Genomic DNA, 19060 nt, shown 5'->3' with positions numbered 1-19060 from the left:
AAGGAGCTCCTACCTTTTGCAACAACATGGATGGAACTGGAAAGCATTATGCTGAGTGAAATAAGCCAGGTGTTGAAGGACAAATACCATATGATCTCACCTCTAACAGGAAGCTAAACAACAAAACAAACAAGCAAGCAAAATATAACCAAAGACACTGAAATAGAGAACAGGCTGACAGTGACCAGAGGGGAGAGGGGAGGGAATTTCAGGGGAAATAGGGGAGGAATTTACAGGAACCTATATAAAGGATACATGGACAACAACTGAGAAGGGTGGAAGTGGGAGGGAGGGGGGAGGATGGGGGGTGGGATGGGATGGGAATAATAGACAGAAAACTGTACTTGAAAAATAATTAAATTAAAAAATTAAAAAAAAAACACAGGTGCTCACAATATAGTTGGAAAGAACTACACACAGATAAACAAACTATGATATAGTAGTCAGATTATAAATTCTATCATGAAAATAGCCAAGTTTTAATTACTTAGTACTGATGATAACTTTTACTTTTTACCCATTTAATTGTCAGGTTGTCAATTCACTACCTGTAAAATCTTTGAAGAAACAGGTAAGGGATAAGAAGACATTAAATTCTGCTACTTCTAACAATCTAAGTAAAACAATGATCTAGAAGGATAATGAAAGAAGTCAAAATGTCTTTGTGAATTATATACCACAATTCACATGCTGTCATTTGTTCTCCCAACAATTACAATGGATGATGTTAATCTTATCTCTCCCTGAGACAAAACAGTACTTCATAGTTTCTCCCATATTGGGGGAGCAATCTCACTACTAGAAGTCTTATGTAGATAAGAGAGAATAGCTGACTAGAAATCTGTAGAAATCTGTCAACAATTGTGAAAATGTAAATAAACACTCTTCTGAAAAGGGCAAGTTAATAATGTCAACTTTGTAAGTAAAGATTTTATATATATAAAGATTACATACAAAGTTATTGTATCATCACATTATATCATAGCATATATGTTATAGATTACTACCCCATTAAAAAGCACTACATCTATTTCTTTTTTTAAAGATTTTATTTATTTATCCTTAGAGGGGAAGGGAAGGAGAGAAGGAGAGAAACATCAATGCATGGTTGCCTCTTGTGAGTCCCCTGCTGGGAACTGGCCTGCAACCCAGGCATGTGCCCTGACTGGGAATCAAACTGTGATTGTGTAGTTCGCAGGCCCGTGCTCAATGCACTGAGCTACACCAGCCAGGGCAAAAAGCACTACATCTATTTCTAAAATACTAAATATCAAAAATTGTTGACACTTCCACATGACTCATCAAGACTGTCAATTATCCATTTGGGACAACATCCCAATAATTTTGCTCCTAAGAAATGTTAATACAAAAAGCTTAAATAAGGATTTATTTAGTTGGTTTTAATAGAGGTGTATCACCTTGTGAATCATTTATGTATTTTAAAAAGAAAGACTTTTGTCACAATATTCAGAAGGTCAGCCCTCCACAGTTTTGAAAATTGATGGGGTAAATGCCAAGCTGGTGTTAAATCACTTAACATATTTTCTATTTCATTCTCATCAAATATTACTGTCACATTACTTGTATCATATTATGGATAACCTAAATCTACGATCTCAAGATTGACTTTTTCTTGAAAGGAAGGAAGGAAAGAAGGCAGGGACAGAGGGCCGGAGGAGGGCCGGAGGGGGGCCGGAGGGGGGCTGGAGGGAGAAAAATTTTCCAGAATTTGAAAAGGAAGGAGCAGATTTCTCTTTTCATGGCAACAGAAAATTGCACAGATATTAAAATACTTTGTCTATGCCCTACAGGGAAGTGAGTAAAGCAAAAGTAATTCTCCTAATTAGATGCTTTAAGATGTTAATTTAATTATGGTATTTGTAAAATATTGCAATTTTTTCAAACAAAATTTAAAAGCGGTACATTTCTAATACTAAATATGTTTCAATACTTACAGCCTTCTACCTAATCATTTACTGGGAATACATACTACAGAGATTAGAACTAAAAGTAGTGCATTTAAAAATTATTTATCAGTGGTGCAGCCACTGTGAAAAACAATATGGCAATTCCTCAAAATATTAAACATACATTTACACATAAGCCAGCAATTCCACTTCTGCATATATACCCAAAAGAATTGAAAACAGGGACTCAGACAAATACTTGTATACTAATGTTTATAGCATCATTATTCACAATAGCCAAAAGGTGGAAACAACTCAAATATCCATAGACAGATCAACAATAAATAAAATGTGTTATATACATATAATAGGATATTATTCATCCTTTAAAAAAATGAAATTCTGACACTTGCTACAAAACAAATAAACCTTAAAGACATCATGTGAAGTGATCTAATCCAAGCACAAAAAAATACAAATATGCATTTAAATATGTATGATCCCACTTATATGAGGTACCCAGAGTAGTCAACTTCATGGAGTCAAAGTGGAATGGTGATTTCCAGGGGCTAGAAGAAGAGAACGGGGAGTTATTGTTTAATTGGAATAGAATTTCAGAGGCAAAAGTTTTGGAGAAGGATAGTGGTGATGGTTACAACCTAAATGTACTTAATGTCACTAAACTGTACATTCTTAAAAGGATAAAATGGTAAATTTTATGTTATACATATTTTACCACAATAAGAATTATAAGCATTTTTATTGCTAAATACAAAATCAATTACTTTACAATCTGACAAACTTTTCACCACATTAAGGCACGATGGCTTAGACTAACCTGAAAACTGCAGCCCATTTCTTAAGCAGTGTTTCATTGTATTGATCTCTTATTTCAAATAAAAGGTCAAAAAGTCGGTTCACCGGAAAGCCATAACCCTAAAACACACACATAAAAAAAGCAGATAAACAATCAAATAAATAAAAATATTCACTTTTAAAATATTAGTAATACTGGAGAACTGTTCAAAAGTGAACTAACTATATCACATATCACATTATATGCCATTCCAACAGTATGAAAAAATCCTTTGACTTTCTACTAGTTTGCATTGGGTAAGAAAGTGTCTAGACACCCCAGCTGGTGTAGCTCAGTGGCTTGAGTGTGGGCTGCAAACCAAAGGGTTGACAATTCAATTCCCAGTCTGGGCACATGCCTGGGTTGCAGGCCAGCTCCCCAATACCGGGCACACTAGAGGCAACCACACATTGATATTTCTCTCCTTCTCTTTCTCCTTCTCTTCCCTGCTCTCTAAAAATGAATACATAAAATATTTTTTAGAAATCTTATGAAAAACACATTTTAAAAAGTGTCTAGAAAGTTTTATGAAGCTGGAATAATTTTAATCACTTTGGATTTCTTTATTAGCCTTTAAAAGTATCAGAAGTCAGAACTGGTGCGAAGGTTCAAAAAAATGATCTACATAACTGTGTCTTCAAAAATGGTATCTAAATAGGATTCAAGAATAAAAGGGAATATATTCTGTCTAAAACATGCTGGCTTCTTTTTGCACCTTCAATTTAAGATCGACTTTTTTGTATAGAAAAATTTACATATTTCAATTTCCAACTCCAAATTCACTGAAATCTTACCCATATCAGGACCAAACATTTTTACTCACCTTGCAGAGCTGTCGGGGTTTACACCTCATCTCACCCTGTTAAGAACCATTCAAGGACCTGCCTATTCACTCTAATGTGTCTTTAACTCCCACAGCTCCTTTCTCTAGGCTAATAAGCTAAATTGCCTCCCATCTTTAAACCAACAACAACAAAAGAAAAAAAAGCCCCCCCTCAGTTTTCTGTGCCCTTCCAGCTGACTCTCTTGTTACTCCTTTCATACTCGAACCCTAAAACAACCAAACTCCAGGCCCTTTTCCTTTACTGAAACTGCTCTCAACAATACAGACTATCTCCCAAATATAAAATTCAATGATCTCTCACTCTACCACACCTCTCTTTCTTGTAACTCTTCTGCTTTGAACTCTATAACACCACTCTCTCTCCTTGTTCTCCTTTTATCTGTAAATAATCCTGTTTTCTTTTTTCTCCTATCTCAATCTTTCAATCCTTTCTTCTAATTTTCCAGGGCCCTCTCAAGTCTATTGACTTCAAACACCATGTTCTCTCTATTGTCCTGAATCTGGATCTCCGGCCATACCTCTGTAAATTCCAGTAATTTAATTCTAACACCTGTTAGACATCCCTAGTCCTTTTGCCAGCACGCACATTAGAGTTAACTTATCTCCTGTCTTTCTAAATCAACTGTTTTTCTTATTTCCTATCTGTTAGTAGTCCTATCATCAATACACTTTATCAGGAAAAAAATTGTTAAATCATCTAAATGCCCCCTCACAGAACCACCTAATCAGTCATCAAATTCTTTTACCTTTTACAAACCTTTCAAATTGATCATTCTTCACCATCATTTACTATCTTTCTTTCTTCCAGAAATATTCCCAGTGCCACTGCTTTATTTAATATTGCAGTTCTTTAATATCTCTGAAATTCCAACCACCTGTCTCGTTCAACTCAATCTATTGACTAGACCCTCAAAATTATCATTTAAAAGTGCAAATGGTTAAAAACTACAGCAGGCTCACTAAAGTCCCACAAGATCTGCTACAACCTGGTCAATCTACCTTACCAGTGTCAGTACCACTATTGCCCTTCTTTGCTCACACCCATATTCTACAGCTTCTAACACCATCAAATTGCTTGACTAGTCTCATCCTTACCCCATCACATCTCTATCTATAGTTGACACATGCTAAATTATACACTCCTCTGGAGTGAGGAGTCTCAGCCCAACAACAAGTCTCCCAGCCCACAGTGCCAGTGCCAGGAAGACAAGTTCCCATAACTTCTGGCTGCAAAACCAGCGAGGATTGAGCCAGTTGAAGAAACTTCTGGAGTCCCAAGCAGTTTCCCTTAAAGAACTCACACATGAACTTACTCAGACTCACTCCCTCTGAGCTTCAGCACGAGGGTAGCATAGTGAAAGGCACCAGTGACACACAGGGAGGAACTGAAATTTCTGGCATCAAGGAGAGAGCTGGGGGACAGCTTTCTTCCAGACAAAAAGGCAGGCAGGGCCATTGGCCCTTTTCTAAACCCTCCCCACACACAGCCACAAAGCCAGCAGGCAGGTGTCATATCTGAGACTCCATCAACCTGGCTACCACTGTTTACCCTGCCCTGGAGATCCTCTGAGACTCCATCCCACCCAAATCATAGCTGGTAACAGCAGCTTTGTCATATGAATAGCTGGTCTTGGTTCATGCTTCCCAACTTCCTAAATCCTCTCAAACAAACAACAGTTGGCCTCAGTGAGCCACCAGTCTCCCTATCGCTTGCCAAGTAGCAGCGTTAGAAGCAGCCAGCCTAGGTTCACACCATGGTTTTGCCTGAGATTCTCAAAGCCCAGCACAAGTGGCAGCCAACACAGATTGCTTTATAGCTCAGGCATGGTGGCCCTGGTCAAAACACAGGTTGGGGCTGACCAGGGCCTGCTCTGGAAATCCCAGGAAACCCCAGAAAACCCCAGGGCCTGGACAACTAAAGACCACAGCGGAGCACCACCACACTGCCCTGCACAACAGATCCTCCATGAATGGCGACAGTTGGTAGTCAGTGGTCACAGACGATCTTTGCAGCTGACTGGCCTTGGTAAATCCCTCCCAGTGACCTGCCACCAGCATACAAGGTTGAACTACAAGAGGAAGTTGTACTCAGCCCGCACAAAGGGCACATCTCATGTATCTAACATAGGTGATAAGGGAGGCTGTGCCACTGGACCCTACAGAACACCTACTACATTAGGTCACACCACCAAGACATGGAGTCATAGCTGCTCTACCTAGTACATAGAAATAAACAGGAGGCTGCCAAAATTAGGAGACAAAGAAACTGACCCAAATGAAAGAACAGATCAAAACTCCAGCAAAAGAACTAAACAAAATGGAGATAAGCAATCTATTAGATGCAGAGTTCAAAACACTGCTTTATGATGAGTTTCAAGAAACTTAGTGAGGACCTCAACAGCATAAAAAGAAATTCAGTCAGAAATGAAGGGTACGCTGATTAAAATAAAGAAAAATTTACAGGGAATCAACAGTAGAGTGGATGAAGCTGAGACTCAAATCAATGATATTGAACATAAGAAAGTGAACAACCAATCAGAACAAGAAGAAAAAAGAATTTAAAAAATGAGGATAGTGTAAGCAGCCTCTGGGACAATTTCAGGTGTTCCAACATTCACATCACAGGTGTGCCTAAAGGAGAAGAGAGAGCAAGAAATGGGAAATCTACTTGAAATAATAATAAAATAATTATTTTCCTTCACCTTCCCTAATTTGGTGAAGGAAAAAGACATGCAAGTCCAGGAAGCATGGAGGGTCCCAAACAAGATGGACACAAAGAAGCCCAGTCCAAGACACATCACAATTAAAATGCCAAAGGTTAAAGTTAAAGAGAGATTCTTAAAAGCAGCAAGAGAAAAGCAATTAGTTACCTACAGGGGACTTCCCATAAGACTGTCAGCTGATATCTCCAAAGAACACTTGCAGGCAAGAAGGGGATGGAGAGAAGTATTCAAAGTCATGAAAAGAAAGAAACCACAGCCAAGATTGCTCTATTCAGCACAGATATCATTTAGAATCCAGTGACAGATAAAGAGCTTCGCAGACAAGAGAAAACTAAAGGAGTTCATCATCACCAAACCATTATTTTACGAAATGTTAAAGAGACTATTTAAGAAAAAGATTAAAACTATGAACCATAGAATGGCAATAAATACATCTCTATCAACAACTGAATCTTAAAAACAAACTAAGCAAACAAAAAGAAAAACAGAGACTGAATCATGCATATGGAGAGCATCTTGATGATTGCCAGATGGGAGGGGGATGTGAGGGAGTGAGATGAAATTGAGGGGATTAAGAAGTATAAATAGGTAGTTACAGAATAGCCATGGGGATAAAAATACAGTGTAGGAAATGGAGTAGCCAAAAAACATACACATGACCTATGGATATGAACAATGGTGTGGAGATTTAGGGGTGCTGGGGGGAAGGGAGCAAAGGGGGAAAATTGGGACAATTGTAATAGCATAATCACTAAAATATAATTAAAAAATAAGTAACATCTATTACCACACTTTGGAAAATGCTGCTCTGTATTTCACAAAACATTATTTCCACCTTAAAAATCCCATAAATTTAAGCATGAAAACAACCTGTTATCTGTGACAAAGGAGGAAGGTAAAGCTTAAAAATTTGATACTGAAAATCACAAAGACAGTGAGTTTTCAGATAACTTGGTTTTAATCTTATTTTTTTTTAAAAAAACGAAGTCTCAAAGAAGTAAAGAGATTTGCTCACAGTCATAGTATATCTGAAGTTAGGACGTAACTGAGAAAATACAACTTTCAAGCTATATGTTTTCCTAATTATTATCACATTTAAAACTTAAAACAATTCTGAAAACTAGTAATAAGTCTATTTTCACAAATGAGGGTCTAAAGTTTAGAAAACTTGCAGACATACAATTAGCCAACAGCAGAGGGAGAACAGAAACTCAGGATCTGTGTGACTTCCAGGGCCCACGATCACTGTTCCACAGCAGACCTTGTATCTTCTAATTTCTAGTTCAGAGATCTTTCCACTGCACCATTTTTTAACTACAAAAATACTGCATCTATTCTGAGTGACCTATACTCAAAAAGATGGTAATATTCCATGAGCTCTGTCCAAGCTTCATAGTCAGAAAGGAAGTGGTCTGAAAAATACTGGGTAATAGAGGGATACTGATATATACATGAGCAAACATTTGGTGACTACTGATTTACTACCATTAATCTACAATAAATTAAGTGAGTATAGTCTATCATTTTATCATTTTTTAAGTACTTAAAATAGCCATGAATTGAACATTAGAGTACCACCCACCTGCAAAGTATCTGCAAATATTACAATGAGATTCTTCAGCTCCAAAACAAGATCAGGATCAGTACAGTAAGACTAGGGGGTGAGGGTGGGGAGGAATAGACAGGGTAGATATAGGAGTGGAAACAGACAAAAACCAGTCATTAAGTTAAAAAACTAAGAAATAAACCCTGAAATTTCTTCCTTTAATCCCTCAGACTTACAATAAACTTTAAATCTTGGTTACTATTTAGATCCACAGCTGGCTTCCTCTAACAAAATTCTAAGCAAAAGATCATAAAATGATATATCTAAAATACCTGTATTAAATTAAAGAAATTTTTCCTAAAATTTCCACACACTAAACTCTGGTTAAAGCAATGATGCATATAACAGCGTAAAACTATGCTATTATAAATGATAGCATATAAATAGCATATAAATGATGCATATAAAGCAAAAATAGCATATATATTTCTACTAGTTATTTTAACTGAAAAAAATGTCTTATATATATATATAGACTACATGTTTTTAATTTTCAATTACATATTTATTCTCTTATAAGAGACACAAATTTTTCCAATATAAGAAAGACAACTTAAATATTTTCTTAGTAATTCACCAAAATAATTAATTTCAAAAGAATAGCAAAATTTGCTGTCCCTTAACAGTATTTAATAAGACTTTGAGTGTAATATGTTGCATTTAATGTATTATTACTTCATATTTAATGTCACAGAATTAATAGGAAGCATACTTTAGATTTACATATTCAGAACTGGTCTGAATATAAATCATGATAAAAATGTACTGCTATTTATTAATATGTTAGGAGAATTAGTTCACTGGATAAATAGTGTATCAAGAATCTACACTCCTAGTAAATAAAAATGTAGTATATTTATAATCATAATATAAGATACTAATCCTTTAATTTAATTTTCATTCTCTACTCTCAATAATAAAATTATAAAGATTACAAAACTTTATGAAGAAATTTTACTGAAGGCAAACTACTAAAATTGTCTTAAATAAAAGTCTACACTGAGCAATCATTAATTTCAGCTGTCTTGTTATAACACTAATATATTTATTATTTCCACAAGAGGCATATTACGCAAATACTTGATCATTTTACTTTCATTCTTTAAAAAGCCTCTCATTACTTAAAGGTTTATTATTCAAATGAGTTCAATTTTTGACATTGCATATTTTAAAGAAATCCATAATTGTATTACTGCAAACAAATTATGAACATAGACAAACAAGATCTACTGAGTTTTAATGGAGCTTATTTTGGAAGCAAAGAGTTTGGAATAATTAAATACCCTTTATTCATGGTGTTTTTCACTAACCTAATGAAGAGGTCAGTTGAGACTAATGAGAGCAGATTAATTCTTCATTTTCTATAATGCTGGACCAAATGTGTCTTGGGAAGCTCCAGTCAGTTACAAAATCACAGCCAATATTACCAAACAAAAGCCTGACATTACTACTTCCAAATCTGAGCAGTTACCAGAAATATGCAGAATGATGGAAATACAGATTTCCTCTGACAATATACATCTCAGAAGTTCTTAGTGTAACTAAATTGAACGTTTAGTAACACAAATTGTCTGACTTACTGAATGAGCTCTAAGGACAGCAATTATCTTTGAGAGGGCCATGTTCCAGAGTTCGTCAGTATATGCCCTGGTTACCAATCCTTGGGTCACATGTAGTATGTGATCTTCGACCACAAAGAACCTAAAACCAGCAATTACCAATGTAACATTTCAAAAAATTAAAACACAAATAGAAAATGATTAGTTCTGACATTTGACAGAATATAAAAATATTTATTTCCATATTAGATACATACCCTACAATTTGAGTGAAATATCTTCTATAGCCATCAACTGTTTCATGCTTTAAATGAAAAATAAAAATCATTTAAACCAATACATACCAGTAACATAAAAGTAAGTTCCAAGTCACTACATTTATTAACAAATATTTATTGAGAGCCTACTATATGCTGCATACATTTTTAAGGCACCAGGGGATGTACTGGTTAATAACAAAAGGTCCTTATCCTCATGAAACTTGCATTTTAAAGACAGACAATAAGCAAATTAAAAAGTAAATATGACTTTAGGACCCCCTGACTCCAACAATTAACTCAAGCCACCAGCATCTCTCACTTAAGCTACTACACCATTGTCCTACCTAGTGCTCCCAGCTTTAGGCTTGCTCCACAGAGTCTATTCTCCAGACAGCTGCCAGACCGATACTTCTCAAATAGTAATAAGATCATATACCTTCTGCTAAAACCTTCCAATGACTTTTCATCTGATTCACAATGTCACATTCTTTACAAATAGTCTATAATTGCATATTGTTTATAATTTTAATAACAGGTATATAGGAAAATATTTGATCATTAGAATTTCATTCATAAAGGGCTATTACAGGAAATACTTCATTATTTCAATTAAGTTCAAATGTTATTTATATATTTTATAAGGGTGATCAAAATTTTCAAACATCTGGGTTTTTTCCAGGTGGAGAAGAATTATCACTACTTTTTGATTTAAGAATAGTATGATCAGCCCTGGCTGGTGTAGCTCAGTGGATTGAGCATGAGCTGTGAACCAATGCGTCGCCAGTTCGATTCTTAGTCAGGGCACATGCCTGGGTTGTGGGCCAGGTCCCCAGTAGGAGGCATGTAAGAGGCAACCACACATTGATGTGGTTCTCCCTCTTTTTCTCCTTCCCTTCCCTGTCTCTGAAAATAAATAAACAAAAAATCTTCTTAAAGAAACAAGTACTATGATCACAACCCTGTGGTGATTGCTGGGGGGAGGGAGGTAAAAGGGGACTAAAAAGTAATATAAAAAAATACGAGATACAAAAAAGAATACTATGATCAGAGGACATACTCTGTGTGACATGAGACATCTTATATTTCTTGATATGTACTTGTTATTTACATTTTATAATATTCCATTTGTGCTTAAAAGAATATGTTTCTACAGTGGGTGAAACAGCATTCTATGTAGTCCATTAGATCAAGCCTATTAAGCATATCCTGTTCTCTTACGGATATTCTGTTTGGTTTGTAAGATATTGAGACACTTAAAATGTATGCATATCCACTATGCATATGAATTTTTCTATCCTTTTGGTTATGGCAATTTTCCTTTAAATATTTTGAGTCAACACTATCAGTACTTATAGATTAATTTACCATTTCTTAACCCTAAGGCATGAATATTTAGTTTATCATCCTAGCTTTTATGTATTATATGAAAGTATGCACTCTGTTTCTACTCTTTTTAGTGGTTATTCCAGAAATTACATAATGCCTACTTAATTAACCAAACTCTAAAATTAATCAATAGTTTTACTCTTCTGGACAATTAAACTATAGAATAGTTTCATTTCATTAAATTCCATCTCATTCTAATATTTATACTATTCTTATGTGTTTAATTCTATCTTATTTTAAAGTCCGTAATATCTTATTATTTCCTACACTCAACATAGATTTATCCACTTATTTACACTTGCCTTTATATGCATTCCTTCTAGCATCTCACAGCTTCCATTTGGGACCCCTTTCCTTTTGCCGGAAGCAGATCCCCCTTTTTTAGAACTTCCTTGGGAAGGGCGTCTCAGTAGCAAACTCTCTTCTTTTTGTCTGGACATGTCTATCTTTGCCCTTTTTTACTGGATATAGAATGCTAAGTTGACAGTTATTTTCCTTTGGCACTGAAAACATTCTATTGTTTTGTTTATCTGAAAATAATTTCTTCTCTTTAGGTATTTTCAAGGTCTTCTCTTGTTTTTAAAGTCAAGTTTATTGAGGTTTAATTTACATATAGTAAAATTAACACTTTTTACATGTAGAGTCCAAATGTAAATGTTTGTGTCAAAATACGGAACATATTTCTTTCTCATAATAAAGATCCCTAGTGCCCCTTTGAAATGAATCATTTGCCCAATTTCAGGCCTTGGCCACTGATCTCATTCTGTCTCATATTTTTGGCTTTTCAAAAATGTAATGTAACAAATTATACTATATATACCTTTGTGGTATCTAAATACTTTAGATATTTATCCTTGTCATGGTACATACCAGTTCCTTTTCCATTGCTGATTAGCACTTCATCATATGAATGTACAACAATTCGTTTATCTATTCACTAGTTTATAAACATTTGAGAGGTTTCCAGTTTTTGTCATTTATGAATAAAACTAGTATAAATATTCACATATAAGCCACTGTGTGTAGATACACATACGTCTCGTGTGGGTCAAAACCCAGGAACTGGGCTGCTGGGTCATGTGATAAGCACAAGCTTAAGATTTTAACAAAGCGACTAGTTATTTTTCAAAGTGTCACTGTAATTTTTATACCCACCAGAAGTGCATGAGAGTTCCAGTTGCTACACATCCTCATCAATACTTGCTATTATCAATCTTTTTAACTCCAGCCATTCTAGCGAATATGCAATAGTATCTCATTGTGGTTTTAATTTGCATTTTCCTAATGAACAATGACACTGAACATTTTTCATGTGTATATCTTTGGTAAAATGTCTATTTGACTCTTTTATCTATTAGTTGTTTTTAATTATTTCATTACACAACTTCTTTATATTCTCTGGCTACAAGCCCTTTGCTAGACGTGAGTTTTGCAAGTATATCCTCCCTTGTCATTTCTTGACAATGCCTTTTGAAGAGAAGTTTTTCATCTTGATGTTCAACTTATCAACTTCTTTCTTTTATGGTTCACACTTTATTGTATCCATAACTAAGAAAATACTGACTGCCTGGCCAAGATGGAAACGTAGGTAGACACACTGTGCCTCCTGGAACAACCAAGATAAGGACAACAACAATTTAGAAACAAAATAACAACCAAAACTGACAGAAAATTGAACTGTATGGAAGTCCAACAACTAAGGAGTTAAAACAGACACATTCATCCAGACTGGTAGGCGGGGTGGAGTCGGGTGGAAAAGCGGAGTCGGGTAGTCAAGTGGAGAGGGGCTGTGGCACAGGCAGTGGTGATACCGGGCATGCAAGGCACCCCAGGCATGCAAGATGGCACCAGGATGACCCAGGTGGCAGCTGGCAGACCCCAGGTGTGGGGTGGCAATGGGCAGACCCAGTGAGGCAGCAATTGAGAAGCAGGGCATTGTGCGCAAGGTAGCTGGCTGACTGGGCAGAGGTCAGTCATTAGCACACAGATAACTGGGGAGTGAGACAGATGGCACAACCCAGGGTCCTAGCGCCAGGAAATAAAGCCTCAAAACACTGACTGAAAATACCTGTGGGGGTTGATGCGCAGGGAGAGACTCCCAGCCTCACAGGAGAGTTCCTTGGAGAGACCCACAGGATCCTAAAACACACACAAACCCACCCACATGGGAATTAGCACTAGAAAGGCCCAGCTTGCTTGGGGGAAGCAGTGGAAGGGACTGAGGCGCAACAGAGAGCAGAGCAAAGCACCATTGTTCCCTATTGGACCCTGCCCCTACACATAGCATCACAACCCAGCGACTTGTGTTGCCCTGCCCTGGTGAACAACTAAGGCTCTGCCCCCTCATACGCAACAGTTGCGACCAGATCAAAAAAAAATGGCTCAAACAAAAGAACAGATCAAATCCCCAGAGCCAATACATCTAACTGACCAAGAGATAGCCAACCTATCAGATGCACAGTTCAAAACACTGGTGATCAGGATGCTCACAGAACTGGTTGATTTTAGTCACAAATTAGATGAAAAAATGAAGGCTACACTAAGTGAAATGAAGGGAAATGCACAGGGAACCAATAGTGATGGAAAAGAAACTGGGACTAAAATCAATGGAGTGGACCAGAAGGAAGAAAGAAAACAACCAAACAGAAAAGAAGGAAGAAACAAGAATTCAAAAAAATGAGGAGAGGCTTAGGAACCTCCAGGACATCTTTAAACGTTCCAACATCTGAATTATAGGGGTACCAGAAGGGGGAAAGAAACAGCCACGAGTGGAAAACTTATTTGAACAAATAATAAAGGAGAACTTCCCCAGTCTGGCAAAGAAAATAGACTTCCAGGAAATCAAGGAAGCTCAGAGAGTCCCAAAGAAGTTGGACCCAAGAAGGAACACACCAAGGCACATCATAATTACATTAGGTAAGATTAAAATGAAGGAGAGACTTCTAGAAGCAGCAAGAGATAAGGGGACAGTCACCTACAAAGGAGTACCCATCAAACTGTCAGCTGATTTCTCAAAAGAGACCCTACAGGCAAGAAAGGGCTGAGAAGAAGTATTCCAAGCCATGAAAGACAAGGACCTACATCCAAGATTGCTCTATCCAGCAAAGCTTTCATTTAGAATGGAAGGGTAGATAAAGTGCTTCCCAGATAAGGTCAAGTTGAGGGAGTTCATCATCACTGAGCCCTTATTATATGAAATGTTAAAGGGACTTATCTAAGAAAAAGAAGATAAAAAACACGTACAGTAAAATGACAGCAAACTCACAGTTATTAACAACCACACTTAAAACAAAAACCAACTAAGCAAACACTAGAACAGTAACAGAACCACAGAAATGGAGATCACATGGAGGGTTAGCAATAGGAGAGTAGGAGAAGGAGGAGGGGGGAAAGGTACAGAGAATAAGTAGCATAGAGGGTGAGGAGAAAATAGACAGGGGTAGGGCAAGAATAGTATGGGAAATGTAAAAGCCAAAGAACTTAAGACACATGGACATGAACTAAAGGGGGGAAATGTGGGTGGGAGAGGGTGTACAGGGTGGAGAGGAATGGAGGGGGGGAATGGGGCAACTGTAATAGCATAATCAATAAAATATATTTAAAAAATAAAAAATCCTTTATTGTTTTATTCTTTTCTTACATATAGATAATTTAATTCTATTGTGATCAGAAGACATATTTTGTATGATTTCAAGTCTGTTATAATTGTTGAGATTCATGTTATAGCCCAGAATATGATCTATCTCGGTGAACTTTGCAAGTCTAATTGAAAAGCATGAGTAGTAATCTGCTGCTTTGGGTTGAAGTATTCAATAAATGTCAATCAATCAAGTCAGCTGATAATCTTTTTCAGGTTTTCTGTTTTCTCTCTCTCTGGTGTTCTGAAGTTTTATCCTAAGGTCTTTAAGAGTACATCCCTTTTTATTAAACCTACTTGGGATTCATTGGGCTTGATTCTATAAGTTTCTGTTTCTCATCTGTCCTAGAAAGTTCTCAGCCATTGTGTCCTCAAATACTCCTCTGTCCCATTTGCTCTCTTTTTCTGCAATTCCAACTAGAAATATGTTAGAACTTGTCTCTGTATACCCTTGCTTTTCTGTAGTTTTATAATTTTGTTTCTCTGTGATGCTGTCCAGATAATTTCTTCAGATCACTTAAGAGAATTCATCCACTGTTACGCCTATCACAAAAATTTTAATGTTGGTTATTTTATCTTTAATTTCTAGATATTCTACTTGATTTTTCTTCTCATATTTTGGCCATTCTTTATAGTTTATTATTCTGTAATTATATCAGCAAGTTTGCCTTTTATTTCTTAAAATACTTTAACTAGTGTTATTTTATATTCCATGGGTAATAGTTCAAATGTTGAAAATCTTTGAGAATTCATTTCTATTACCAATATTTCTAATGATTCTCAATTGTTTGGTAATCATTTTTGTTGTAAATTGCTAATTTTCCTTGAAACTTTAACTATGGATATTATTTAACTCTGGTAGGAAGGTTCAAAGAACATCTGCATTTGCTTCTACTGGCACCTGGAGGCAGTATCAGCATGGAACCACTTTAAATTTTCAACTTGAGATTTTGTGACTGTCGAACTAGAGTAAGTCTGGATTGCACACACGTGTGGAACTGTTATGAATTCTCAGAGATACTTCTTTCCTTGTTCACTCAGTATCAAAATTTGAGATGGGCAATTTCCTCAGTGTATTTGGCAGAAGGAACAGAGGGGTTTTGTTAGGTGATTTTTATATCCAGGTCATCCTAATAATGGGGTTATAATTAATTGGAGTCTCTACTCTCTTTACAGGGGAGACAATCTCTAACCACTGATTCTGGGTGGCTCTGGACTGGGCCCTCTGTATCTCCAAGTCCTCGGAGCTCTTGTTTTCCCATTCAGCACACGTTCCTAGGATAAAAGCTACATCCAGTGCTCTATGAAACTTATCTCAATTTCTGCCTTCATCTAGGTATTCTTGTTCTGTTTGTTTTATAGTCAGATCTACTGAGGTATAAATTATATACTTAGTAAAACTCTCTTTTTCATGCACTATGAGTTTTCATAAACACAACTGGTCATATAACTATCACCAAAACCAATACATAGAACAGTTCCATAGTCACTAAATTTTTATCCTGACTATACATTCTTACCAGTTTTTAGGGCATTTAGAAAGTATTTAAAATTTTACAAAAAAGTTTTGTCCAGCATCATTAATTAATCAAGATACAGAATCCAACACTTTATCAGAAACTAATAACCGCTCCCTGACACTTCAAATATTTATCTTTTTATTTATTCATTGTCTATTTTATTTGTTTACTGTCTATCTTCCCCAGTAGAATGTAAGCTCATGAGAGAAGGGACTTATTCATTTTGTTCACTGCTGTACCATCAGCACCTAAACCAATTATTGGAAATAGTAGGTGTTCAATAAATATTTATAGTTGAATGAATAGTGATGCAAGCTCTGAGGAAGGGAATAAAAGGTGACAACATAACCAATTCAAAACTTTGATATACTTACCATATTTGACTGCGGTTGCAATACCAGTCTTGCTTGTTTCTTTCTTTGTTTTCGGTAATAATTTTGAAATGTTTCCTCATCACCCTAAAATAAAATCAGCAAAGTAATGAAAACACACACACAGAAACACACACACAGACTCACATACAAAATACTTACCAAAACAGAATAAATGTGCAAACATCGATAAACTGGAGAAAAATCAACCAGGTCCTGAACAGTTAAGACCTGAAAAATAACACCATTTTTTAAAAATCAGAGGTCAAACTACAAGTCCACGGTTGAATAACAGTTAAAGATAGACAAGGAAATTCATAAACATGTTATAACATATATCCCCTATAAAAAGCATACAATGTAAATGTAACACCTCTTCTATATTGTCTTGGCAATTGTTCAGTAGTTCACTCTTTACATAATTATTCTCACTAGCTGCTGCAGATTATTAGGTAATAAAGCCAAGACTCTACGTCTTCAACATGCTTGGTAGCTTACCAGAAAATTTCTATAGATACATGGATACAATCATTATTGCTTTTAGTAAAGATGGTGCATGGATTTAAGGTATAGCTATAGACAAAGTTCCTTCTCTTCTACAGCTAACTCGTAGGATTCACCACTATTTCATCAAATTGAAGACATAATCACTATTATTTTATAAAACACTAAGAAGGGAAAAACACTACCTCTTGAAACTATGACATCATCAATTTAAGATGTATCCCAACTGAAATGCTGCAATATTTTAAAAATTGTACCTCAAAGTTGATGACATAGAGTAGTATGAAGTTTCTCAAACTTGAGAAATAAACTCTTTTCAAAAGAACACATTTCTACGCTCATGAGTCCCCAGACTGGGCCAAATTATATTTATTACAGTGTTACTTATTAGAGAAAATGATAGAAACAAAATGTAGTAATAGTAAATCAGATCTGTAAAAACAGGGGAGCAACCAAATTTGCTTAGCGTATGGAGCAGGCACTGAGGCAGTGAGGATGATGGTAATGCTCGAGCAGTTAAAGGTATACAAAACAGACTACGAAAAATTCAGGCAAGAACACTAACTGGTCTATTTTCACCATTCTGAATATCAAGGGAGAAGAAAATAGAGATTCTCTAAATATTGATTAAGAAAAACAAAGGTTAGATTTCAAAAATATTTATTTAATTTCAAGAAACTAATCAAAACACACTAATTCCATATTAGAAAGACATTAGCCCCTGATGTGGCTCAGCCGATTGAGTATGGGCCTGTGAACCAAAAGGTCACTGGTTTGATGCCCAGTCAGGGCACATGCTGGGGCAGCAGGCCAGGTCCCAAGTTGGGGGCATGCAAGAGGCAACCCATTGATGTATCTCTTGCATATCAATGTTTCTCTCCATCTTTTTCTGCCTCCCTTACCCTCTCTCTGAAAATAAATAAATAAAATCTTTATTCAAAAAAGAGACCTTAAACTTTCTAATGTTGTTCATCTGTCTGTATTTATTAAATATCAGACATCTGCTGCATATGCATATATATGTACATGTACACACACACACATATACATATATACACACAGACATAAATTCATATACAGACTGTCCCTGACTTATGTGACTCGACTTTACCATGATGTGAAAGCAATATGCATTACAAATGACATGAGATATTCAACACTTTATTATAAAACAGAGTGTGTGTTAGATGATTTCACCCAACTGTAGACTAAGTAAGGGTTCTAGGCACTAACGTAGGCTAGACTAAGCTGTAATGTTTGGTAGGCGAAGTGCATTACATGTATTTCCGACTTAATGATAATTGCAGTTTACACCGAGTTTATCAGGATTAAGTCCAGGAACACCCAGAGTCTCACGCAGCCTCAGGTACACAGCAGATATATACATATTATACTGTTCTCCCAACCACAGAGGAGGCCATGGGCACGTACTGATAGAGTTCCTTTCATAAATCAGTTAAAAATTCTTACTATGCCCCAATTAAGTCCTTAAAAAGAATTTAACATCTCACTGACAAGGCAAAAACTTATAAACAATTGGGAATAAACAGGGTCTTTATGGTCTTCACTAAATTCAAAATAATTCAAAGAAAAAGATAAGCAGGCTCAACAGAAGATTTCACGGAGAGAATAAAAGAAGCAATAGGACTAGAGATGAATCTAGATACGGTGGGTGAAAGAACGGGGATATTTAAGGGGAACTTCAAGGTTTTTAAATTTATTAAAACATTTTTAAGAAATACAAAACTTTAATGTTAGAATTATTTTGTAGTATCTCAGCAGTAATTTTTTAAAAAGGTAGGCTATCTAAAATTAGTCTAAATTCAAGGTCAAGCCATCATATTAAATGTTTACCACAAATAATTAAAATATAAGTGATCACTCCAA

The 19060-nt window shown here is 35.9% G+C and overlaps 1 protein-coding gene across 4 annotated transcripts in view; it reads right to left on the bottom strand.

Annotated features, from left to right (window-relative positions):
* The window catches only part of EXOC6 (exocyst complex component 6), a 173590-nt gene that overhangs the window by 97869 nt on the left and 56661 nt on the right, over positions 1–19060 (bottom strand). For all 4 annotated transcript variants that reach the window (XM_037047367.1, XM_037047364.1, XM_037047365.1 and 1 more), the window contains 6 exons: positions 16832–16900; positions 16673–16756; positions 9753–9799; positions 9517–9637; positions 7913–7984; positions 2746–2843 (listed from right to left, as the gene is read on the bottom strand). In XM_037047367.1, the coding sequence (XP_036903262.1) occupies positions 2746–2843; positions 7913–7984; positions 9517–9637; positions 9753–9799; positions 16673–16756; positions 16832–16900 (491 nt within the window). The remainder of the gene's footprint in view (positions 1–2745; positions 2844–7912; positions 7985–9516; positions 9638–9752; positions 9800–16672; positions 16757–16831; positions 16901–19060) is intronic.

The sequence above is a fragment of the Sturnira hondurensis genome, unplaced genomic scaffold (assembly GCF_014824575.4).
Source record: "Sturnira hondurensis isolate 20B ecotype Veracruz unplaced genomic scaffold, ASM1482457v3 Scaffold0005563, whole genome shotgun sequence".
NCBI lineage: Eukaryota > Metazoa > Chordata > Mammalia > Chiroptera > Phyllostomidae > Sturnira > Sturnira hondurensis.
This window is presented reverse-complemented; position numbering and strand designations above follow the sequence as displayed.